Source organism: Aspergillus fischeri, genomic scaffold (assembly GCF_000149645.3).
Source record: "Aspergillus fischeri NRRL 181 1099437636252 genomic scaffold, whole genome shotgun sequence".
Taxonomy (NCBI): domain Eukaryota; kingdom Fungi; phylum Ascomycota; class Eurotiomycetes; order Eurotiales; family Aspergillaceae; genus Aspergillus; species Aspergillus fischeri.
Genome location: NW_001509768.1, coordinates 917,962 through 942,404, shown reverse-complemented (window position 1 = coordinate 942,404; position 24,443 = coordinate 917,962). Strand labels below are relative to the sequence as shown.

The 24,443-nt window shown below is 49.4% G+C and overlaps 6 protein-coding genes across 6 annotated transcripts, besides 3 other annotated features; 3 read left to right on the top strand and 3 right to left on the bottom strand.

Annotated features, from left to right (window-relative positions):
- Positions 1-208: 208 nt before the first annotated feature.
- On the bottom strand, positions 209-1,518 carry NFIA_064900 (uncharacterized protein; the record flags this gene model as incomplete). The annotated part of the gene is made up of 3 exons (XM_001263222.1): positions 209-532; positions 825-1,102; positions 1,155-1,518. 3 exons carry the CDS (start codon positions 1,516-1,518, stop codon positions 209-211), a joined length of 966 nt encoding a protein of 321 aa, XP_001263223.1.
- Positions 1,519-2,426: 908 nt separating this feature from the next.
- NFIA_064890 (guanine nucleotide-binding protein subunit alpha) lies at positions 2,427-3,764 on the bottom strand (the record flags this gene model as incomplete). The annotated part of the gene is made up of 5 exons (XM_001263221.1): positions 2,427-2,768; positions 2,827-3,085; positions 3,139-3,302; positions 3,385-3,569; positions 3,635-3,764. 5 exons carry the CDS (start codon positions 3,762-3,764, stop codon positions 2,427-2,429), a joined length of 1,080 nt encoding a protein of 359 aa, XP_001263222.1.
- Positions 3,765-7,502: 3,738 nt separating this feature from the next.
- Positions 7,503-7,533: a microsatellite.
- Positions 7,534-9,135: 1,602 nt separating this feature from the next.
- Positions 9,136-11,793, top strand: NFIA_064880 (M13 family metallopeptidase; the record flags this gene model as incomplete). Its single annotated transcript, XM_001263220.1, has 5 exons — positions 9,136-9,179; positions 9,243-10,050; positions 10,103-11,201; positions 11,261-11,661; positions 11,716-11,793. The coding sequence occupies 5 exons, from the start codon at positions 9,136-9,138 to the stop codon at positions 11,791-11,793; spliced, it is 2,430 nt and encodes an 809-aa protein (XP_001263221.1).
- A 2,531-nt stretch (positions 11,794-14,324) lies between these two features.
- NFIA_064870 (mitotic regulator LTE1) lies at positions 14,325-19,515 on the top strand (the record flags this gene model as incomplete). The annotated part of the gene is made up of 3 exons (XM_001263219.1): positions 14,325-14,713; positions 14,796-19,213; positions 19,268-19,515. The coding sequence occupies 3 exons, from the start codon at positions 14,325-14,327 to the stop codon at positions 19,513-19,515; spliced, it is 5,055 nt and encodes a 1,684-aa protein (XP_001263220.1).
- A 467-nt stretch (positions 19,516-19,982) lies between these two features.
- NFIA_064860 (uncharacterized protein) lies at positions 19,983-20,231 on the bottom strand (the record flags this gene model as incomplete). The annotated part of the gene is made up of 2 exons (XM_001263218.1): positions 19,983-20,020; positions 20,081-20,231. 2 exons carry the CDS (start codon positions 20,229-20,231, stop codon positions 19,983-19,985), a joined length of 189 nt encoding a protein of 62 aa, XP_001263219.1.
- Positions 20,126-20,154: a microsatellite.
- Positions 20,155-20,177: a microsatellite.
- A 97-nt stretch (positions 20,232-20,328) lies between the features above and the next one.
- NFIA_064850 (DIL and Ankyrin domain protein) lies at positions 20,329-23,155 on the top strand (the record flags this gene model as incomplete). Its single annotated transcript, XM_001263217.1, has 4 exons — positions 20,329-20,536; positions 20,674-21,116; positions 21,175-21,579; positions 21,626-23,155. The coding sequence occupies 4 exons, from the start codon at positions 20,329-20,331 to the stop codon at positions 23,153-23,155; spliced, it is 2,586 nt and encodes an 861-aa protein (XP_001263218.1).
- Between the last annotated feature and the right edge of the window lie 1,288 nt (positions 23,156-24,443).

Here is a 24,443-nt window from a genome sequence, read left to right as displayed (position 1 = left end):
TTGATGCCGCGAGAGATGTTGAAGGCGAATTCGAAAGTCGGAATTGATCATGCGGAAATGGCAATTATGTCAGCTATTACTGCCTCAGGCATTAATTATCACATGATCTCTTGACGACTCGGTCATTCTGGACTTGACTTTTGTGTGTATAGGTGTGCTTTCAAAGTACATGTCATCTCGTCAGCGACATAATGTTCAGAATTCCTTCTCATCCTACGACTCGTTCCCACAGGCCTACTTGTAGAATGTGCCCAATATCTGTACCCCCGTCCTCCCTTAGCGAGCCCCCTGTACTTCCCTTTATATGATCCCAATCTCGCAGATGCTTATCAATCACCTCAGCCATGTCAGAGGCATTTAAGATCTCGGAAAGTCTCCAATGGCAGTCTAAGAATGCGGCACTGGGAAGCTCTAAGTCCTGCGCATCTTCTGCCTTTTTAAACTCAACCTTGCGCGACGAAGGGAGGTGCGGCAATTCAAAGGTTGAAAATTGACTCTCGAAGACTCTTAGCTGATATACGTTCTCCTTCTCCTAATAGCACACATCTCTGTCAGTAAACCTGAATAACAGTATGTATGTCGGCTTGCTTGGTACTAACAGTGGGCTTGAAAGCGAGGGCGAAGCACCCGAACTCCACATGTAGAGCGTTTCTGAGTGTCATGCTGTTGCAGAGATTGTTAATATTTTCCGGTTTCATCCCGGCTTCTAAAACATCAGGAAAGCACCGATAGAGCAACGTCCATGCGCTTGAAGTAGCATGTGGTGGCGCCTTGGTTTAGTCAGTATATTAATGTACATGGTCAGAGCGTTGAGAAGATATTACCGATGCTTTGTCCCATGAGGCATACGAAAATGGGATGATATGCGCGGCCTCGACGTGTCCTTTTGGGATGTCCGCAGGACGCTTACTCTTAATCCAGTGCTTGAGCTCCATTTGCCCGGTTACTACGCAGCGGTAGCCATCGCGTTTCAAACATAACTCTCGAAAGTCTTCAGTACGGATGCTCGGCTGGTCAAGTTTAGAGGCCACAGCCTCTACCTGCTCCTGCCTCTTTCCGTGCGGTGAGTCTGTCACGGAAGGCCGTTGTGATCGAGCTTTCACTGTTTCAGGAATTAGCAATGACTGCTGCTTATTAGAGCACTCTGGACTTACTCGGCGCCACGAGACAAGTGAAGAGATTGTGAAAGACTTCATAGAGAGTTTTGTCACTTGTTGCATTTATGATGTCTCTGGCCACAGCGGACCGGCCCTTTTCGGGAAGCCACTGGAGAAATGCATGCAACGACGCTTTCAGAATGGCTTCATCGGGCCGATTCTGAGGCTCATAGCTGTCAACGCGCTCAGCGGCTTCTGCGCGCAACGCCTCCCAACTCTCCGAGGGGATGATAGACAACCCAGCTGATCGCTGTCGAGTTGAACTCGATGGCTGAGCTTCAAGTCGGGCAGACTTTCTGAGGGGAGTGGTGGCAGCAGAGGGAGAGGCAAACCGCACACGCTTGCCACGGGGAGGAGCCATTTTAATGACTTGCTTGAGTGGATTGCAGACGAAGACAAGATGATTGAGTGATGATAGAGAGAGAGATAGATGAAAACAAGATGATCGATGATTGAGGATAGAGAGATAGAGAGAGACAGGCAGGGAGGTAAGAACACATGAAAAGATTAAATAGTGTGTATCCTATAGTAGGAAGCGCTAGAATTACTTAGTGAGGTAGTATGTGAATATCTATGTAGACAAGCCCTGACGTAGATATATACGCATCGCTCGTTTGGAGAAACTTTCCTTGTACGGAGTACAATACAACACTTGCAGGTTGCTACATGCAGAGCAGGGCAACACCACACCAATTGATTCAATTGATTAGCACTTCTCACAAGATCCAGGTGGGCTTGCAAGGATTTGCGCATTATTGGTCGATGGACCGCCATGCCGTCAACGCGATATGGGTCTATAGCTCTATAGCAATGTATAGAGGAAGAAATACGAAGATAAGAAGTACACAGAAAATATGAACAGAAACAAATGATAAGTAACAATCATTAGGTATCCAAACTTCCAAAAGGAATCAAAGGAATGTTAAAATAGAGAATGGGTATCACCCAGCAGTATATAGGCATAAGTACCATCGCTGAAATGAGCAGATATGGGATATCAGGCTGGATGAGCTTTCATGCAATGTAGCATGGCGACGTAGCGAAGAGTCCACAATCCTTCGATTGATCGCTTCAATGAGCGGAAGGAGAGATGGGCAGGTATAAGATATACAGGGTAAGATATACAGAATAATATGTAAGAAGTGAAAAATCCAGGAATGTGAACGCTCTCATATGCAATGGGAAAGAAGCCATGAAAAGCAGTGAAAATTCGGCGTCTCAGGTCGGCGGTAAGCCTCGTCAATAACGATTGTCTCCGTCCGAGGATACTCATAAGATGAGCGTGTGGAGATTCTTCTGAATGATCATGTCCTGTACAGATTCCATAGTCGCTTTCAAAAGCGTTGTGTCTGTAGCATTGGTATAGTGGATGTAGATCTCACGGTCCGGTATTCGGTTGATACCGCGAAATCTATCAGCGAAGTACCGCGCTGCAGCGTCGAAATCCGAGTTCGAACCATTATAATCTGGAAAGTGCTTTGATACCGGTGAGAATTCGAGTTTTCCCCTGAAAAGGTCGATTTTGTTCAGGAATAGAATGATGGGCTTGCGCTTGAACCATTCTCCGTTCACCAAAGATTCGAAGAGCATCATTGCTTCGTGCATTTGGTTCTGCGTTTGCGTTAGATAAGATGCTTCTTCAGAAGCACTGAGGCTGGATTCGACTTACGGCATTTTGATCCTCTACTAAGCACTGGTCGTAGCCAGATAGCGCGACCATGAAAAGAAGGCACTGGACACCTTCAAAACAGTGTATCCATTTTTTGCGCTCAGACCGTTGCCCACCCACGTCCATCATTCTGAAATTCATTTGCCCCAGCTCGAAGAGAGTCTCCGTGATACCAGTTGTCCTTAAACGGGCCTGCAGCATGTCCTGGTTGTCTGGTAGCCAACCGGGCTTGAATAACCGGTCAAGCGACCCGAAAAAGCTAGGAGAGAGTAAGTAGCCGCTAATGAGCAAGATATTGTCGACGAGACCTACTATTGCAAATTGTCATGTAGAGCAAACTCGTGACCTCGAGACACGGCTTTTTGCACCCCTGCGTCAACCCACATCTCCCTCATCGCATCGCGGACCTTGTAATCTGAAAATGCTTCGTCCGATCCTACATCGGGCTCTAGATTGTCTATGAATTCCGCCAATTGCTGGAAAGCGAAACCAACGGTTAGTATCATAAGTGGGACCAAAGCTTGGATGGGAAATATAGAGGGTTCCCCTTCAGTTTACCTTTGTAGTCTCGAGTTCGAAATCAATCTGCTCTGCGCGCATAATCTCCAGCAGAACCTTGAATGCGATGACTAGATTAGAGTATATAACAGCACGTGTCTGTCGTCGCTCATCTTCAGGAAACCCTCCTGAATGGATAATGCGCATCTGTTTGATAATTGTTGATTTACCTGACTCCCCAGCACCTACGAGGAACCATCAGTATCTGTGTTCGAGCTTATGGATGCACCGTATCGTTTCAAGGGCATACCCAGTAGTAGAATCTTGATTGTCCTGTCCATCAATTTCTTGTCATTCTTCAGCGATTTGTCTATCCGAACTGTGCGCTGAACAGCTTCTTTGTCCGCCGCTTCGGCCTGCTTGGAGCTCATGCAACCCATGATGTAGGCTTTTCGTAGTCGAGGATAAAGCGTGGAGATAGGAGACAAGGCAACTGCAGTCAGGAGAAATATGGTCAGTGGAATGGCATCGATGAAACGCACGCGAAATCAGATCTCCAACGCAGATTGCGAGTTTCTCTCAAGCTGAATCAGGAGACTGCGTGCACTTCACCAAGTAACCACTTAAACGGAAGGACGTCGACACATGTATCAATGACTCAACATAAATACGAGGCATAGCAATTGGCAGGAAGGTTCGAGCAAAGCGCTTATTATGGGCAGTGTTTGAAGCGGAAATCTATCGACCTACCCGAGAGTACGTCCGAAGGGCTGTGGTTCTACTGGTGATAATGTTACAAGTCAGTACATAACCTTGACGCGGGAAGTTGTCTCAAATGTGCTCTCATGGATAAACGTACTTTCACAGCTTCTGTTATAGGAAATGCCGAAGCCGATATCTTCCTGTCGCTGTGATATATCTTGGGTTGCAGACCGTTGCTCCGCCTTGCGGTGAAATGAATCGGGGGCACTTCCGATTGTGAGGGAGGTATTGTCGAAAAGTTCGAGACAACAGCCGACTCTAAAGCTTGCGAGAATCCGGAGTCGTAATCGCAAAATCAGCCGCGACAAATTCCAAAATATCACAAGCCAATTTCGATAGTTCGACTGCAACCGAAACCGACTCAGATCCTGATTGGGGAGATTCTGGGGTCTCGGATAGGTCGAATGGCGTAGACAAAAGACCCGACAGAGTAGGGGACTCCTATGCCGACAGGCCGCGATGCTCCTCAACCCTGCAGGGGTAGGAATAGCAGTTACTCGCAGTTACTCGAAGAAACCAGTAGGGGCTATTCGACGTCTCTTGCAGCAATTCCCATAGAGCGTACACCGGTGTGAGGGCGTCCTCTAGAGCAAGGAGTTCGGGCACGGCGAACCGACTATTGTGGAGGGGAAACAGAGAAGGGAAGAAAGAGATGAAGACCGGTCGCCAACAGACAGGAGAGATAGTACATGTCTGCCGTCCCACAAGACAAGCAGACAATGGAACGGGCCAGAGACCAAGCGGGGGGAGGAGTTAGCCGGGATGGGACTGCAGGTTGGAGTACCTTAGCTTTGAGTCGTAGTGGTGGTGGAGGTGGAAGTGGAAGCCTTCCGGAGTAGGAGTAGTAGAAGTGTCAAGTGAGATGGGCACAACAATTATTATTCAAGAAGTTCCAGGCTTGCGACCCGACCGGAGAAAGACTAATTTGGCACCATTTCTCTTAGCTATTCAGTAAGACCTCGGGATCAGGTCGACTTCTTTGGTATAATTTCGTTATGTTTATGTTTCAGAGCGGTTATCGAGAGTTGCCCCTGGTTCTTAAGATTCCGTACTCGATAGTGTCTACCTAATACTGAGGAGCCACCTAGGGAATCTTCATTAAGAGAAAACATACACAAAGGCGCTCCTTGGTATGTCTTATTGTTTTGTTCTAATATTACTCAGAAGTTCTTCTCCTCGAGATACTATTGGACTTCCTGACCAGGACCATTTTCATTGTAAAAAAAGGTACGGGATGAAGGAACAAATGAACAGAATTCCAAGTGGCCCAGAAGGTCCAGTTGTACCCACTGAGATGGGCCATTAATGACTCTTCATTCTTCCTTCGAAGACGCCAGGAACTCTTCCATGTCTCTTTTGCTGCACCTAGAGACTAGATGCATACACGCAGCATATTCCTGTTGCATCATCCATGAGACATCAATAATCAACTGTGCTGTGAAACAATGCCGCTGTCGATGTCCCCGTCCACCTATTTGATAATGCACCAGCCACCAAGCCATGTGTCGCTGCTCCTGGCAGACTGTATCTATCTATCTTCCTAGTCGATTATGGCCCAACCCGAGCCCATGATTAGTGCCCTTCATTCCCTGTGCTTTACCCTAAATCTTCTAGTTTCCACAGAAGGCAGGCCTCCATTCCCTTTCTTGGCGAGCAACTGCAACCGAACGACGCCACGAGGCAGGCATGAATCGCATTTTCGCCGGATTGGAATGCAAGGATCGACAGAGGGTTACTCTTGGTACTCCGTACATCCATTTTTACAAAGTAATATTAACTATTGCTATTTGCTTAGCAAAAGTCTGCTTCTGGTACTCTGGTGTCTATCTAAAGAGTCCATATTATTTCATGCTTTGGCGCATTGTACAGATTCTGGATGGTGTGCATCTGATAGCGAATGGTATCACTTGGTCAAGCCTACTAATACTTCGCTATGACTCGAGTCCACTCTAAAAGGAACGATTTTCGCTGAAATCAAATTAGGACTTTCGGAATCTGGCCCTTTGCCCCTTTGGTTTCATGATCTCCTTGGACAGTACTCTGTTTGAGGTTAGGCAGGGATTCCTAGCCCGATACGAACTTGAGAGTTTACAGGACACTCAAGGAAGATAAGGCAAGCTGCCTCACATTTCTCACAGGTATCTATCTACCGTAGTATGCACATATGCACAGGTGGAGAAACAGACAGAATAGCAGATTTGTACAGATCATACGTTGAGCCATATTCTTGCAGCTTGAAAGTATAATAGTACCTAGATACGGAGTGCTTCGTAGGGTAGACCATAATAATGAATTCCTGTACGACGTCCGCACTCCGCAGTATGACAGGTATCAAAATAATCATCATTATTCAATGTAGATCCTGTGCGTTTTCGGTTTGCAGTCCGAGGCCCAAACCTAAACCAAATTCATGAAATCAGAGTGGAATCGGTGAGTTCTAGTACCTGGCTTAGACCGACACTTGCCTTATCTGGTTGGATTGATGTCTAATCTCGTGTCTCAAGACATGAGCACACGACTAATTCTACGGAGTAGAGACAATCTTGCATGATTTGGTAAACACTACACCGTAGTAGGCCTCTCATTATCACAGATCATTTCGATATGGGTAGATTATATTTCACACCCAACAACCTCCTCAGTTGTCACGGTCCACAACCTTGACACTCAAAGTATCCATCAAACCACGTGTTGGCCGTGGCGCCTTAGCTAGTTCCATCCACAATGACCTGACCCTTGGAATCCCGGCTTAGTTAACTATAGTATGACCATCTGACAAACCACTATTTCAGCTAACTAGCTACTCCACATTCCATTTATAATCCATCAGTGACATTCTCCGAGTCTGATGCTCTTGAGAATTGAGGAGAATCGGATGTTTCCCAGCGCTTACGAGTCATAAGTATTATTAACACAGCATACGAGTCCTGCCAGTAACTTCACTGAAGTCTGGATCTGGGCTGTATGGCGCATGCTATATGCAACAGAATGGGCAAATTGCATGCAAGGAGACGAACTTGAGAGAGCCTAAAGTACGGTAAATTCTTGGCCTTGCCCTTGCAATAACAACTGCCGACTACCAAATAAATAGTCAGTCCGTCATGGGCTAGTCTATGGCCTGATTGTGAGGAGAACCCACTTACTTAGAAGCAGCATCTGAGCATATTTTCTATCGTCCTCAACCTTGGTCTCATGTGCGACATGACAGTGACTTCGCAGCATCAATTTGCGTCAGTTGCCAAGCACTCTTAACTTTGTCACAGGCTAACCACTGGTCAACCACGTTTCGGACTCTTCATCATAGCTGTTAAAGATTAGTCTAGTGAAATAGTCCGGGGAAGGTAAGCTCTGAATTCAGAAATGAGCTCTGCCAGAGTGCCAGGGGTTTGCCCCGTTGATGACGCATCCAACGGGCGAAAGCCATAAGTAGAAAGCCATAAGTAGAAACACATGAGCAAGGTGGATATGGATTCCCTGACCAAGGGAATGTCTGAGTAGAAGTTCTGCACTTTCAAAGCTCCAGCAAATCCCGGGACTCCTACCACTGACTCTTGCTATCTACCAGCATATGTATATGTTGACAATAATGATACTGTCACTCGATAAGCACCGTCTTCCCGTCCTCACCGCTATCTGGTATTATTTTGATTTTCGTCGATATGTTAAGACAACACACCGGAAGATTCTAACATACGGGGTTAAGGCCAGTGTAGATACCATATAAGACCGCCATACCGAGGTTCAATTTTAGATCTTTAATGTGAACTCTCCACTGTCGTCTTTTTCGTGACCGTGTAATAGACTCTTTTAAACCCTCAACCATAGTCTATATCCTGTCAGCCAGGAACCTCCTGTTCTGCGTCGCTGGTGAGCAAGTGCCGATGTTAGAGCGAGATATTGCCGTCTCTACTTCTTCATGATCAACACGCCACCATCATGTATCCGTATTTCCGAAGACAGAAACAGTTATGAAATAGATGAATGCACAATGCGGGACTATGAAGTACGGAGTACCCGTAATCCACCTTGGCTGAAGATCACCATAAGAGTTAGGGAACGTTGGGAAACGTCTTGATTTGGGAAGTCTCTGTTTTGGCCTCCTGCAGAGTGGGAAATACCTCTCCGAGCCGGCTCTGCTGGTAACTAGAAATCCCGTACTCCGTACACCGTAGAGGGCTGAGGCCAGATCACGCCATAATAACATGAGAATATACGTGAGATACGAAGGGGAAGCTAGCATGGGGTGAGATAACCATCCATTATGAACTTCCCACTCTGGCTAGATCTGCATTGTTTCTAGCTTCATAGAAGGGCTAGATTAGATCACTAGAAAAGACAAGGATAATTCGGACCTTGGAAGGTTCCGTTCTTTTGCCCAACTGTATATTTGTTTCCGGACGATTCAATTGAGCCAAATCAACATAAAGTTTGGCAAACTTGACGAGTTGTGGGGCTGTGGTACTTGCCCGTTGACAGTTGACGGTTGACAACAAGGTACTCCGTAGATATCTAGTCCATCTATTGGATAGACGGGGGGGTAATATGCAACTACCCCGACAATGATCATCATCAGAAAGCGGATTACGATTTTCTATATGAATGGTCAGGTCCTGGATATCTACTGCCTTAAGTGTTATTTCATCCTCCGTGCAGCTTGATTTCTTACGATCTCAGCTAAACTTGTCTAAATTGAAGCATGCTGGTCAACAGGTTGTATCACTCAACCCATGACCAACATGATACAATATAAAGGGTTCGTCCTACATATTTCAAGCTCACAGAACATCTAATAACGTGCCTTTGGATATTTCCAACTTTGATCGCAAGAACAGTAACTGTTTACAACAGCTCTAGCTAGCGGCTTACTCATCATTGATCCACCATGTGACGCCATCCTTTAATGAAACGGAGGACAATTGAGGAGAACCTCCTGTCTTGTGAACGATAGACCTCAGAAACCCAAGGACACGAGCTTTTGTATACGTTGTATTTTTGATCATACGCATAATATTTATATATATATATGAACGAACTTTGAAGTGGCCCGCCATGAGCTACAGGGAGGAAATGACTCCCAGCTCTCCCCCTTACAGGTTAGTTGCAGGACAGTGGCCGCCGTCACCGTCAAGCATTCACTGACTATCTCAATAATGTAGTCGTGACGACTTTGACGATGCCTTTATACTACGAGAACTATCGACCCCGGAGCTTGAGAAGCGCCGGTTCCTCTACGCCAATGACCATGCCCGAGATGGCAGTCTCGATATCGATGGGTTTGATTCGAGCTCCTTCGACACACCGTGGTATCGACGAAGGGGATATTGTCTCTCACTGATCCGATTTGCTGTATTCTCTATAATGATATTCATCTCCGTCGCCTACTACTTTTGGTCTATAATTCCTAGTGCGTCGATATCGAGTGAATGCAGGTCCTCATTATCCCATTCTGACCATCACGCAGACGAACCGTCCGACAGCGTTCCTCCCCGCCCTGTGTCCCCCCCGCTCTGCGAATCACCAGAATGTGTACATGCTGCCTCCGAAATTCTGTACAGTCTAGATCCCAATTATGCCGAGATCGATCCTTGCGAGGACTTCGAGCAGTATGTTTGCGGGGGCTGGAGAGAACGGCACGATCTGCGGCCTGACCAGGGCTCCATATTTACTGGGACTCTCATGGCCGAAGCAGCTCAGATGCGCCTTCGACACATTTTGGAATCCACAAGCGCCCCCGAAGCTGCTGATGAAGAGAACTTTAGGAAATTGAAATCCGCTTACAATGCTTGCTTGGACGAAGCCGCGATCAGCAAGCGTGGTAGCGAGCCATTGGATGCATTGCTGGCTCAATTCGACGATATCTATTCCGCAGAGTCAGCTGCGGTTGGTTCGGATGTCAATATCACTGATGCAGTGTTATTTCTCATGAATTCTGGCGTTACGGCGCTGGTGGAAATGGGCCCTGGTGTAAGTACTCCAGCCGTTGGCATTCCACATCTTCTTGTTCTAACAGGCGAAGCCCGATGATCGTGATCCGGACAAAATTGTTATCTCTGTCGGCCCACCAGACGAAATTGGGCTTCTGGTCAGGGAGTACTACAACAGCTCCCAGACTGTGTCCGAGTACACCAAAGTATTGAAAGAAGTCCTTGGGAACTTTGTCGGACAGGACAAGCAAGTCTCTGTTGAGGATATTGTGCTGTTTGAATCGAAGCTAGCAAATGCAACACCAGATGCGCAGACCTTGCAGGATGTGGAGAAGTACTATAACCCACGCAATTTTGACCAAATCGAATCTATGCTGCCACAGATCTCTTTATCTACCATGGTTTCCGCGCTTTCCCCTGCCGATTTCAAAACCGATCGCCTGATCGTTTCTTCGCCTTCGTATATGGAGTCCCTGTCGACTATTCTGAGAGAAACCCCTAGGAAGACTATCCATCAGTTCTTCAAATGGAAGATCATCCAGGCGTATGTGGACCAGATAGAGGACGCCAAAATCACGCCCCTGCGCGAGTTTTCCAACAAGCTAGCCGGCAAAGACCCCAAAGCTACAACCGAGCGGTGGAGAACGTGTATCAGGTCGTTAGATCGAGGACTCAGCTGGAGTCTCAGTCGATTCTATGTTCTCGATGCCTTTTCCAAGGCATCTAAGGAACTGGGTGATCAAATTATTTTGGATATCAAGCAACGATTTGTGAACATCCTACACCAAAGTAGTTGGATGTCGCCGGAGGTACGGAAACTCAGTATCGAGAAAGTCGACAACATTGTCCAAAAGATCGGATACCCTACCAAGAGTCCAAACTTGATGGACCCAGCGGACATCGAGAGATATTACCACGATCTTCATATCTCCAATGAGACCTTCTTTGAGAACGAAATGGCTATTGCGAAGTTTGATCTTCACCGAGCCTGGTCGAAGTTGGGCAAGCCCACTGACCGAAACGAATGGGGAATGAGTGCACCAACTGTGAACGCCTACTACAATCCTCCCTTGCAGGAGATCGTCTTCCCCGCCGGTATTATGCAGCCGCCAGTATTCTACGGACCATCTGCACCCTTGTATCTAGCCTACGGAGCGTTTGGCGCTGTGAGTGGGCATGAACTTTCCCACGGTGAGTGAAGTCCTATATGAGCACTATCATCCTGAAAACCTTCTTATGGTCCGCGCTAGCTTTCGATTCGACTGGTCGGCACTATGACCAGACTGGGAACTACACCGACTGGTGGGACGAGAAGACAGTCCAAGGTTTTGAAGAACGCGCGCAGTGCTTCGTCGATCAATACTCAAATTTCACCGTTCCAGGAGAGAATGGAGAGCCCCTCCATGTGAACGGGCGCCTTACTCTAGGCGAGAACATTGCAGATGCTGGAGGCCTCGGAGCCGCGTTCCAGGCATGGAAGAAGAGAGACGAAGCCTCGCCGGATGCTCACCTCCCCGGCCTTTCCAACTTTAGCAAGGAGCAGCTTTTTTTCATCGCCTATGGGAACTGGTGGTGTGCTAAGACGACCAAGGAAGCCGCCATTCAGGCTATCTATACTGACCCCCACGCTCCTAAGTTTGCAAGAATTATTGTGAGTTGAACTCCTGTTTCTTTTGGTATAGAATAGTGTTGACAATGATGACAGGGCACGATGGCCAATTCTCGCGAATTCAATGAGGCATTCAATTGCCCCACCAAGAAGCCCGTGTGCAAGCTCTGGTAGCTGACGTGGTCTTTTCTGCTCATTAACTCTGCAACATATCTCTTGCTTGATAATGTACCATTGGGCGCCTGTAATCTCGTTAAATGATATATCGACTGTACTGGCTATAGTCTTGGTTAACGTCTACTACTGCTTTGAGATTGCTCAACCATGCGTCCTTCCATGTGTCTCCTGTTGATTTCTCGAACAATCTGCTATATGCTAAATACACATATGGCTGGCACGACAAACCTTGAGGCATGGAATTTCAATTATGTGCTCCGTAGCCAAGCGTGCACCAGCACCAATGTAAAAGTATCACAAATGAATTACATGGAGGCTATAACCGAGAAGGCAGCACGAAAATGGACGACACCATCGATCAGACGTACAGGTCCGCCAACCTGAAATGATCTATCGACACTTTCTATTACTAGTCAATCTACCAGTCAACCCAACTATCCTTCGGCATCAACTATTTTTCTATGTATTGTTTCGCTACAAATACGTAGATTTGCTGGGTTATCTACAGTACAGGTGGGAAAGGTATCACCAATCAGCGAGGTTCCTTCAAAGCGAGAAGATATTTATTTTGTGAGCACCTCGCTGTTAAGGCGAGCTGATTGATCGTTCCTGGCTCGCTCCGGTTTGGATTTACTGTAGGTTGCTGAATTGCTGTATTATTTATGCATTGAGTGTCAGTTGGAATATGATACCTAAGAAGGGTGGCAGGTCTGCAGTTCTGAGTGGCTCTTCATCTATCCAGCAATTGGGTTCGAAAACCGTTATGTGTCAGATGGCCAATCGCTTTGTAGAAAGGTACTCTAGCAAGACCAAAGTCCAGCAGTAGTTTGGTCAAAACCCGCGGCCACTTTATCCCCCAGCTGGCATGGTCTGTACGAAGCAGACTCAGCCACCTACCTGGTAGCTAGACGACTCGTCCTCGCAGAGAGGTTGGCGAGTTACATACCAGATAGCAGATCGTAGGGGCAGGACGGAGTATCCTTTTTTTCATTTTACTCCTTCTCCTTTTCTCCCTTTCCCTTTCTGCCTCCTTTTTCTCTTTATCATGACACTTCGTCTTCTTTCCACCCCCTTTTTTAGGTTCTGAATATGTACTTAGTACGGAGTATTTAGGGACGGACGTCACAGGTGGGCGATCATTCGATGGCCTAAAATTAATCCGTCCCACTTTTGTAGCTCCAACGGTCCTGTAAGTGCGTTAGGTATCCAAGTTGATACAGTAGACAAGTATCCTACTAGTAGCCGCAGTTAGTTGTCGATTTTCCAGCCTCATACTCCTGGCTTTAGACTACGGTGTGCACTTGTCGCTCCTGGTTTGATCTGTTCCGGCCTCCACGAAACATCGATCGGCGGTTGGACGTACAGTCACGGGGGCTGTCCGAACAGTAGTAGTTACAGAAGACTCCCTTGGTGGCAGGCCAATACTCCATATATAGCTGTAGATCAATCAACCGCAAAATTTTCGACAGCAGTTGTACTTTAGTATAATTCCCAATTAGGGCTGTTAGAGTTTGGTCGAGACAAAACCATAATATTCTACAGAGTAGTAGGTAGATACATAGGTACCGCTTTCTAAAACCATGGATACATACTCCATAGACATCCCCATGCCGCGGATGCCGTTGACTTTGTACCGCGCGGTAGAACCATAGAACAGTAGATTTCATTCAAAGTTGTATGTATGGAGGAACTCCCCTTAAAAATCCCTCAGCTACATGATCAATAATTGATGCAAAGACGGAAAGGAAGAAATGAAATCCTTCACATGATCCTTGGATGGATCATGAGTTCCCTTAGACAGTTAGAACAGACTGACAGCCACAGAGGTTCCGCTGCACTGGAACGGTCCCACGCAGCACCCCCCCGATCAGGGCTGGATTCAACGAACTAGTGAGACGGTGATGCGCGTCTTACCTGTTTCTGATTTCCATTGCTTCTCGTTCTCGCTTTCTTTCTCCCTCTCCATCGCGCGGCTCCTCGGTCATTCATGGGATACGGAGTACTTCATCATCTTCTTCATGACTTGACCTCGTTATAAATTAATGAATCTGTTTCTGTTTTGTTTGAGAACCTGTTGTACGGACTACTATCTGTTTTCTCCGAGGCTTCTCAGCAGCAATCATCTTTAAGTGATACATCACCTCCGTTATCATCTGTCGCATATTGTCGAAATATTCTACTATTCGCTGCTCGTACTGATTCGATTCTGTCAGATGCCGAGCCAGTTCGTCACACCATCTCGGTCTTGCAATCAAATCTACCCTGTCATTCGTCATCTCTTCCTCGCAGCCCGCAGTCACCAAAATAAGCACAATATCACCAACGCACTATAGCCTCACCAGGTTTGGTCATGTCGTGTCGCAAGCACGGATTTCAACCCCAGCTTGGGCTGTCCATTCATCTTCCCTCGGTGTAGTCGACGCGAACTTTTGTGAAGCAGGGGGACGACTAGTCCACTATACATATTTTCTCCTCGTCTTACATAGACCGTACCCGATCTCCCGCGGTTTTTCCCTACATTATCCGCCATGGAGTCGGTGGTATTGGCACCTGACAATATATCTCTCCAGTCGGATCGACCCAAGGACTTTTCCCCGACCGTACGCGAACGTGAATATCTCGCGAACGAACCAATCGATATTGAGACCCGGTTTGCGAAGTCAGCCTCCAATTTACGACGCGCTCACACCGTGGCACAGGGAAGGAACATCGCAAAATCAAATATTGGCGTGAAAGCGGTCAGGGGAAGGGTTGCAACCTCGATCCTACGTGCCAAGGACAGCCATGAAGTACTGAAAAAGCGTCCTGTCAAGCGCTTCGACATCCCACAGGCCCCGCGTGATGCGCTTGCAGGTGCAAGGGAACCGAATCACTTCACAGTTGGAAATGTCGGGCAGAATGGCAAGATCTTTCTTAGGTATGGTTGGAGTAGGCGCTCAGGTTTCGCGAAGCTTGGGAGAGACCACGAAATGACTAATGAACCACCTTGATTCGTTCAGGCCGATTCAGAATCCGTTGCACAAGGAACCGCATCCTACATCCTTTTCCCCTCCACCTGCTCGGTCCAAGACCAACCACTTGCATGTGCAGTCACGCAGTCATGATGGAAACGACCCATCACGGTGGTCCAATTCGCAGCTCTCTGAACTGCGCCCCGAATTCATATCGGAGGAAGCTGGTGAGGACGGCGATTCTGTGGCCACGGACGAGGCAGCCTCTGAGTACAACCGTCAGCACCAGCACCGCCAGCGCGCGCATTCCTTCTCCACCATATCAGAGCAGCAATCGGTGTCGGGGGAGAAGCGATACGGAGAGTTTCGGATCTTCATTGACAGACCCGATGATCGACCCAGGACTGCAGATGAGTCTCGGCGCCCGACACTGGATATCCCAATCCCCCACTACCGGTTGGGAACGCCACAATTCAATACCGAAGGGAGCGCTGCTTTGCACAGCTCCGTATATTCACGAGCATCCTTGTCCGACAATTTTCGCGTCTCGGGGTTCCTGAGAGAAAATTGCAGCGCTAGTCCTGGTCCTGGTCCCAATGTCTACATCGGGGACTCAATTCAGCCAGAAAGGCCGTCCTTTGCTGCCTCCATGTTCTCTGGCCAGCCAGCTATGGAGATGCCTCGAGCCTCAACTGCGACGGTGAATCCAGTCTTCTACGAACTGAAGGAGCCCATTGAGCCCTCCATATATGATCACCTATCTTCGAAAATGCATGACGGCTCTGTAGTCCGTTATATCTCTGGGACCAAGGACATCGGCGCGGCCACTCCAGCACGTCTTGTAGCGCAGATATCGTCCGAGTCGTTCATGGATTATGAGCTCGTGTCTGACTTTTTCCTCACCTTTCGCTCTTACCTCTCCCCCGGTAATCTTCTCTCTCTTCTGCTCGCTCGGCTGCAATGGGCTATCAATCGACTCCAGGACGATGGCAGGATTATCCGCATTCGTACCTTTGCCGCGCTCCGGCACTGGATTCTCAATTATTTCGCCGATGACTTTGTCCCTGACTATGACCTTCGCGCTCGATTTTGCGACACAATCAATACCATGTACGACAACGTCAAGGCCCGGGAAGGGGGTGGGACGAGTGACTTGAAGATCTTAATCGACCTTAAGCGCTGCTGGCATGGCAAATGTGCCGCCTACTGGGACTTGCCGACAGGTCATATAGCTCCAGGCACCGTCATTGTCCCGGGTGGTTTTGACTTCGAAACAGGCCCCAAGGGCGAAGGCAACGCTGAGGAGCACGAGTACGATTCCACAACGCCTGAAGTCAACCAGGAACACCAGACTGGTGTCCAGCAGAGTCTCCCTGCTTTTCAACAGATCCAGCACGATCGGAACAATTCCACGGCTACGGCAAAGAGCATGCCGGCATCTACAAGAAGCGATCATAGTGTCCAGGTCACGTCGTGTTCCTTGCCACCCAAATCTCCTAAGCGCCTCTCCGTACCTGTTGCCGTATGCAAGGCGCCTCATCCAGTGCCTATAATCCCGTCTAAGCTTCTATGTTCCCCACCCGAGTCCCCTAACGTGTCCCCAATTATAGCGAAGCGCCTCCCGTTCCATGGCCATGCGCACAAGCGCAGTGGTAGCTTTTCCGACTCCGTTCGGGATGACAGGGCGCCTTTGTCTTTGCTGAAGCTTGAAACGCAGGCGTTCGCTTCTCAAGAGATACTGAACCTAGGAAGCCTGATTCGCGGAGAGCTGTATCCTCCAGCCGAGTCGTACATGACCATGATGGCGCCGCCTTCTCCCCCTTTGCCCTCGTCCGCGAGCGCTGGCGCGCAGGACCGTCGCAATACAATAAATGAGACTTCAAAGCCTCCTGGCTCGAGTTCAGGAATGAAGACGATTATCGGGTCTATTCGCCGAGCTCTACATAGCAGGCACGGAGGACAAAACGTCTCGTCGCGTGCCGCGAATGGCCAATGGAACCCTTCAATGCGGGGGAAAACATCAGCCTTACCTAACAATGTAGCCTTTGGATCTGATCTGTATAGAGACAGAAAGAACGCGGCGACATCAAAGAGACCGATTCGAATTGATATTCTGTCTGACGAGGCGTTGCAAGAATATCGTCGTGCGGTTGGCGAGGTAGACTCACCCCAGACGGCTAGGGGCCCCAGACTAGAAGTGACCGAGCAAGCGATGGAACTGGAAGGCAAGAAGACAGACCGCCCGGCTCCCGGCTTCGACCGCTCAAAGGCCAAAAGTCAGATTACCATGGGCAGTCAATCTATCGTCATTGTGGATGACACCGGGGTGGGAGATCCCGTCATGTCTGGAGCTGTGCTGGAGCATTCGATGGGGCTTGAGCAACCTCCTGGCTTTCTGAACGCTGCGTACACACCTACAACTGTCAAAGCAGCCTCTCTACGCCCTCCGTCTCATATATTGGGTCTGGCAGAAGATCAATATTCCCTGCCCATCTACTATGAGGAAGCGGACTCTGGGCCACCCAATCGAATCTCGAGGTTCCTTCGCTCATCTGGAGTCTCTGACACCCGCCGATCATTCTCCACGGAACGTTTCTCGGTCTCTTGGAAGAGAACATCTCCCTCTCTTCGTCTCCGAAAGTATGCTTCATTTCAAAGCGGGATATCGAGACAGCGTTCGGCCATGGCACGAGATCCATCGCTACCGCCAGCTGCTGATCCGAACCCTTCTAAACTCACCGTTGGAGCGCAGGTTGGACCAACGCTTCGTCGGCGCCCTGGTGGAGATTTGCGGCAGATGCAGACCGTGGGTGGCCTGCGGTCGCGCCCGGATTCTGGGTCATTTGCTTCTGGATCAACGTATCGCAGCTCCTTCCCTGATAGCCTGATGAGTGGACAACATGATGTTTCCAGACGCCAAACGAGCCTGATCCCTCCCAATCCGCGATACGAGTTGATTCAGACTCACTCGTCTCAGATGTTGAGGCGCTCATTTGAAGCTGCTATTGCGCAGTTTGCGCAGATTCCAGATGACGACGACGGAGGGATCGAGTCAGCGTTGTTGAAGCTTGAGGGAAAGTGGCCCGGGTCCCCTACCGGCGGGGAACCGGCAGGGCTCTCGCATGGTGACAGGTGCAGAGAGCCAGGCCATCTTCAACACGGTCAGGCCCTCGGGTCGTCTGACCCTACAACATCGGAAGTTGCTCACAGACGGTGCCAAACTTTGCTCGGGACCGATTTGCTCTATCCGCAAGCACGGCGGCGCCTTTCCCCCTCCAGACCGTACTCCGACTCGCTTGCGGGATCGGAGTCGGGGGAGTCGTATAGCTCAATACCCCTTCTCGAGCGAGGCCTGAGTGACGAGTCGATGAAGAAACCCGAGCCGACCACGGGATCGCAGAACTCTACTTTGCTTCGGCCTAGGCTGAGCAGGATATCGATTCAGGACACGACGGAAGTTGAGTCCTCTCATCCTTCTATCGATGTCGTTCAAAAGACCGATAGCCTTAAATGTATCCCACGAGGATCCACGCTGCCTGTGCCTTTATCCAGAGATTCTAAAGACCAACGGCGACGACTTTCAGGGCTCTCGTCCGAACTGTCTGTTGATATTATAGGATCACAGGAAGCTTTCGACCCGCGGCTCTCGTTGGACACGCAGAGTCTTGGGGATTCCTCGTTTGGGATTCCACCTCATCCTCTTGCTCACCCTCCTTCACCTCCGATGACCATACAGAATCCTCGTTCAGTGGCCTCCTGCACCACGCCCATGGATCCAGTTCTGTTTCCGGCGGAGCCATTAACTCCAGACCCCTCACCTAGGAACAAGAACACCGAACGGAACAATCTTCGCCCGGTGAACACGCACCAGGTCTCGGGTGATGTACTCTCTCAATCTGAGATGGATCGCCAACGCTACAATATCTCCAAGAACCCTGAACCAGACCATGTCCCGTTTATTCTCTCATGCGAATCCCAGATCCTTGCTCAGCAGCTGACCCTGGTCGAGATGGCTGCGCTCAGTGAGGTGGATTGGAAAGACTTGGTCGATATGAATTGGAGTAGCGGCTCGCCCTCCACTCGCAACTGGGTCCAGTTCCTTACCGAGGAGGAACGAAGGGGAATAGATCTCGTAGTGGGTCGATTCAACCTCATGGTGCGATGGGTGGTTTCGGAGATCGTTCTCGTGCGCACGGTAGAAGAGCGAGCTAGCACCATCGTCAAATTCATCCATACTGCTGCCCACGCGAAACGGATCTGCAACTACGCAACGATGCTGCAGATTGCCATTGCTTTGTCTTCTACGGACTGTTCGCGACTGCAAAAAACTTGGGCTCTGGTGCCTCCATCGGAAAGGCGCTTGCTGAAAGACATGGAACTACTCATCCAGCCTGTGCGCAACTTTCATGATCTTCGCATGGAAATGGAAACGGCCAATTTGCAGGAAGGCTGTATCCCGTTTGTCGGTTAGTGAGCTCTCGGCCCACGCTATCTCATAGACATACTGACTGGATTTTCAGGATTATACGTCCATGACCTCACCTACAACGCGCAGAAACCAGCGCAGGTAGCAAACCCCAACGGAGAACCGCTGGTCAACTTTGAGCGATATCGCACGGCAGCAAAGATCGTCAAGAATCTTCTTCGACTGATTGACGCGAGCACCAAATACAAATTCGAGCCTGTGCCGGGCATCATCGAGCGTTGTCTCTGGATCGCATCGCTTTCCGAAGATCAGATTCAAAAACGCAGTAGGATGCTGGAATGAGCTTTTGATACCCCAGTCGTTTTCTCTTCCCGCTTTGTTTTCTGAGAGATTTACTGACTTATTATTTGCATCTACTTGGAGGAGTCTTGTCATTTTGTGCATTTGCAATTGCCGTGGTATACACCTATACCCTGCAGGGATATCATCTTGTTCATGATTTTGTTATTCTGCCGATCATGCGTGAGCACTTATCACGTCAATTGGATGTACACTATATACCTGCATTTGTTTAGCGCTTGGATGATGGGACTGAATGGAGCAATTATTGTTGATGGTATTTAGTGGTTGAAAGTAATAAGCAGTAACCTCATCCATGATTGTTGATGGAAGTGCGGCGGGCGTCCCACTATAGAAATAACGGGTGAAGCGATGATGAAATGCGGGCATGCTTTTCCAAATTCAAGCTGAAGAGGATGAAACACGCCCTCTCAGTCGAGTTGATTGAGAGTGGAGCTGGATCATGTCAATCACTCACCGGGTTTGTCCACAAGTGAAAGTGGAAGCACTGTTAATAAATGAAAATCCCCGAAGCTGCTATCTACGTAGACTGACAGACATCACTCACTGCATAATCCATCCCACTCTCCATTCTCGTGTTTCCGCCTTGCTTCCACCACCACTACTACCACCACCACCACCTCCTCCTCCTCCTCCTCCTCTTCTGCCCACGAGGGATCATTTTTTCCCGCATAATCAAAGAGGAGGCTTTCCTCCATAATCACTACCAGTTCCCTCCATGGAGCTACTACGTCCTAATCCATTCTGACCCGCTCCGATTGCTTTCCTACCGGTTAAAGGTTAACCAACCACGACATGGATTCGCCAGCATCCCCCCGCGAGGCCTCCGACGAGTCAATTCCCAGTCACCACAACGAGATCGATCGAGATCATAACTTTGAGGAGACGGATCTTCAGCCAACGCAGAAACCCAGAGTTCTTCCGGACGATTTACCCACGTCATTGGACGATCGGCGCTCTGTGCCTATGTTCCAAGAGACGGAGATGTACGATGCCTGGCAAGGTGAGTGGTACACCTGTATCTTTTGCGCTGCTGTTGTCGCAGGGTCTACAAGGACATAGTCTCGACGACCACTGGTTGGCTTGGTCACAATTACGCAAAGAGTCCCTGGCAGCTAATGTAATCCCCCATGCCCGCAGGCCAATCCCAATTCCTCACAACCCCCATCGCCGCAAAGCCACTCAGCTTCAGTCTCGCGCTCGACGACCACTCACACGACGACGAACATACTCTCCAAGCTCAGTATGGGCGCGGGCTCGTGGCCTCGCTGGACGACGATAACGCGTCCACCATCACCGCACGTCTAGAGGACAGCGACGCTCGGTTAATGGAGATGCTGGCGGCACAGGCGGCGCACCGGGAACTTGAATCGCTGGAGGCGGATGAGGACGCCATTGCGAGCGACGAGAAGCTTACGGACGAGGAGAAGCGAAAGATCTTGCAGCGGAGCTTGAATATGGCGGCGAGTAATGGCGATGTGGACCGCGTGCATAAGCTGGTGGGGGGCAAGGCGAAGGACTACGTTGATGTGAATATGCCGGATGAGGAGGGGACGGTCCCGCTGATCTATGCGAGCTGTTTTGTGCGTATTTGGATATTTCCTTACCGTCGGGGTTGGGTGAGGTACTGACTGAGAACAGGGACATCAGGATGTTGTTTCGGCGCTGCTCGATGCCGGGGCCAATGTCGACCAGCAGGACCGGAATCAGTGGAGCGCGCTGATGTGGGCGATGACGAACCGGCACAAGACCATTGCGAAGATTCTTCTCGATCATGGTGCCTCGCCGGACATCAAGTCTTCATCCGGCGGGACCGCGTTCGACTTTGCTCAGCCGGGAAGCGAGATCTCCGAGTATTTACATGAGAATGGGTACAATTTCGGACCGAGTGCGATCGAGGATGATTTTTACGATTCTGGGTTCGCACATGGTCGGTTTGAGGAGGAGATTGCGGAGAATGAGATGAAGCGGCGCATGATGATGGAGGAGAGCGCTATCAACTTGGAGGTCGATTTATCGAGTCTGGGGCTCGATGAAAAGTTCGAAGTGGGTACACTATTCCGCAGAGATGTCAATGATGCTGACCGTGTAGCCGCTCGACGAGGACGATCTGGAAGATGAGCAGCAAGAGTTTGTCTGGGACCGATGCTTAAATGATCAGATGTTCGTGTTCCAAGAGCATGAACTAGAACGAATCCTGGACATCATCATCACCAACATGACCCCGCAACGTTCACCGTCACAGAAACCGGTGCCCGCAAATCTCCTGTTCCTCAGCGCGCGATATGCCCATTATCATGCCAATCCCGAACTGCTGGCGGATCTCCTCAATTCGGCGACGGAGAAGATCAATGACGTCGTTGAACGACATCAGTGGGACATGACCATACTCGCATTCTGGATGTCAAACGCGACTCTGCTTTTGCATTATTTGAAGAAGGACGCAGGCTTGGTAGAGTCGACTGTTGAGTTTCAACTACACCTGGCAGAGCTTATCAATGAGATATTCATCTTGATCATCCGCGACGCTGAGCGTCGGATGAACAAGGTGCTCGACGCTGCGATGCTGGATCATGAGACCATACCAGGACTGGAAGATGTGGCCTTCCAGAATGAATGGAAGCTCTTCCGGCCCAAGAATAAGACAAAAGCCCCCGAACCTGCTGACAAGCGGTTTCGGCCACCGTCTCCAAGACGAAGAGCGCAAGTGTCGCCGCGAAATATTACTTCTTTACTATCTTCGACCTTATTTGTCCTCGATCTCTACGACGTACATTCGGTCATCACCACACAGATCCTCTCGCAGCTCCTTTACTGGCTTGGGGCTGAATTATTCAATCGAATTATGACGACCAAGAGATACCTCGCGCGAACCAAAGCCATGCAGATCCGGATGAACGTGTCCACCCTGGAGGATTGGGCACGTACCAACAATAGGCAGCCGGAGCACTATGAGAATGGGTCGACGACGTGCACCGGTGAAAGCACCATGGAAAGCGCGCGCAAGCACCTGGCGCCGGTCATTCAGCTCCTGCAGTGGCTACAATGTTTCTCGTCATTGGGAGATGACCATGAGTCTCTCGTCACTACCTTGCTGCAATTGCAGCAGCTGACCCCCGCCCAGCTCCTCCATGCAGTGAAATCGTATCGACCGGAGGTGGGAGAAAAGGGTCTTACAAAGCAAGCGATGAAGCTTCTACTTGATCTTCAACGCGATCCCGATCTCCTTGCCCGAGAGCAGCTGAGACTACAAGGCGCCACGGAGCAAGGAACCGCGGGCGAGCCAGGACCGAAAGACGGTCGTCCAGAAACCCCTGGACAAGACCGGCCTTCGAACGTCCCAGCTCCCGTCACCCCTGAGGCATCCACGCGCAGCATGGCGTCGCCTGGTTCTGCCAGTGCGTCGCCCCGTCTGGGGCAACCATCACGGCCCGATGAGCGAAACGGGACGAACTCGGTGTTCCTGGATCCATCGCTTACTCTACCTTTCTCCTTACCTACCAGCACCGACATGTTGATCAGCTACGGGGCAGGATGGGGAGGAACCAACCGAGAACGAGCGCGAAAGTACATTCCCACGGTTCCCCCCGAGGTTCTGACCCGGTTCGACCGCGATGGATGATGCAAGGAACCAGGTGCGCATTGGAATTGGGTTACAGCAGTAGCGAGCTAGCGATACCCCCGTGGAGTCTTGAATTGGATTCTCGTATATACTTTTGATCATCTATTGTATCACCATTGCGGCACGGGCTGCGAGTCGGCATCTTGAAACGTATTCGGTGTACTCCGTATGGGGAGAAATCACGATACTCGGTAGACATACAGACTCCGGTATGGCAAAATAGACATATGACTGGCAGGAAAACGGAGACTTCATTTGCATCAAATGAAATAGGATTGTGATCAGCTTTAGGATTACTGGATGCGGACGCGATGAATCTTGGGTCGCGTGAGGTTATGTAGGCAAGTGAGGATGAAGATTGAGTAAGGACGTCAGAGATCCTTTAGCTGAAACATCTGGCCTGAATCCGAGTCTAGGCAATCTGATCACCAACGAAGAATGATTCAAGGCAAGATTTACGGCTTGGCCGTTAAGTGATACAAACGAGGAGAAAAGAAGCGAGCCTCGGCCGAAATAGGACGAGGAATTACCCGATATGGAAGGAGCCCTCTCCATCCATCTCGTAACGGGCTACTAACGACTAGCATATCCTTGCTTCCTTGAGTAGGTTGAGCCTTGGAGAGTCGCTGATTGCCTCGATTGTACAGGGGTCTCAAGCCTCCATTCTGTCTCATTCGTCCATTCATGATTCAACTAACCCACTGTGGCAGAGTGGAGTATGCGCTAAGCCGGCACTAATGCCCAGCTAAGGATTGGAGCTCCTGCAATACTAACTATAACCCGTATGGCAATAACCCTATATACTAAACTAGGAATTGCTACCGATCCACGTCGGCTCCGATGCTATCACCGAGAAACTCCAGGAACGCCAGGCATCAACATTTTGCCCCAAGACATCGGGGAAACTCAGACGAAACTTTCGTGAGAGCAAAGATATCAGGAAGCATCTTGAGAACAGAAGACAAGCATTGATTCTGATTGCGATCGCCATGTTGGGGATTGAGCATGTGCGGAGTGTCATGGTTTTGCTGCAGTATGACAGGAGAGGTATCTACCTAATTCCTTGGTAGCCCATTTATGTGATATCTCCCTGGTCGATTCAGTCGTCAACAATGCGAAGGAGGTTATCCGCATTACGAAGAATATCTATTCTCACTTCATAAGGGGTCTATTTCATTACCGATACTCCTCTCGACAAAAGCTGTATCTCACCTCGGACCGTCCCGCTTCAGCGCTTCTCTCTCTTAAACACTCCCTCTGTCGGAGAATTCCACGCCAACAAGAAAGA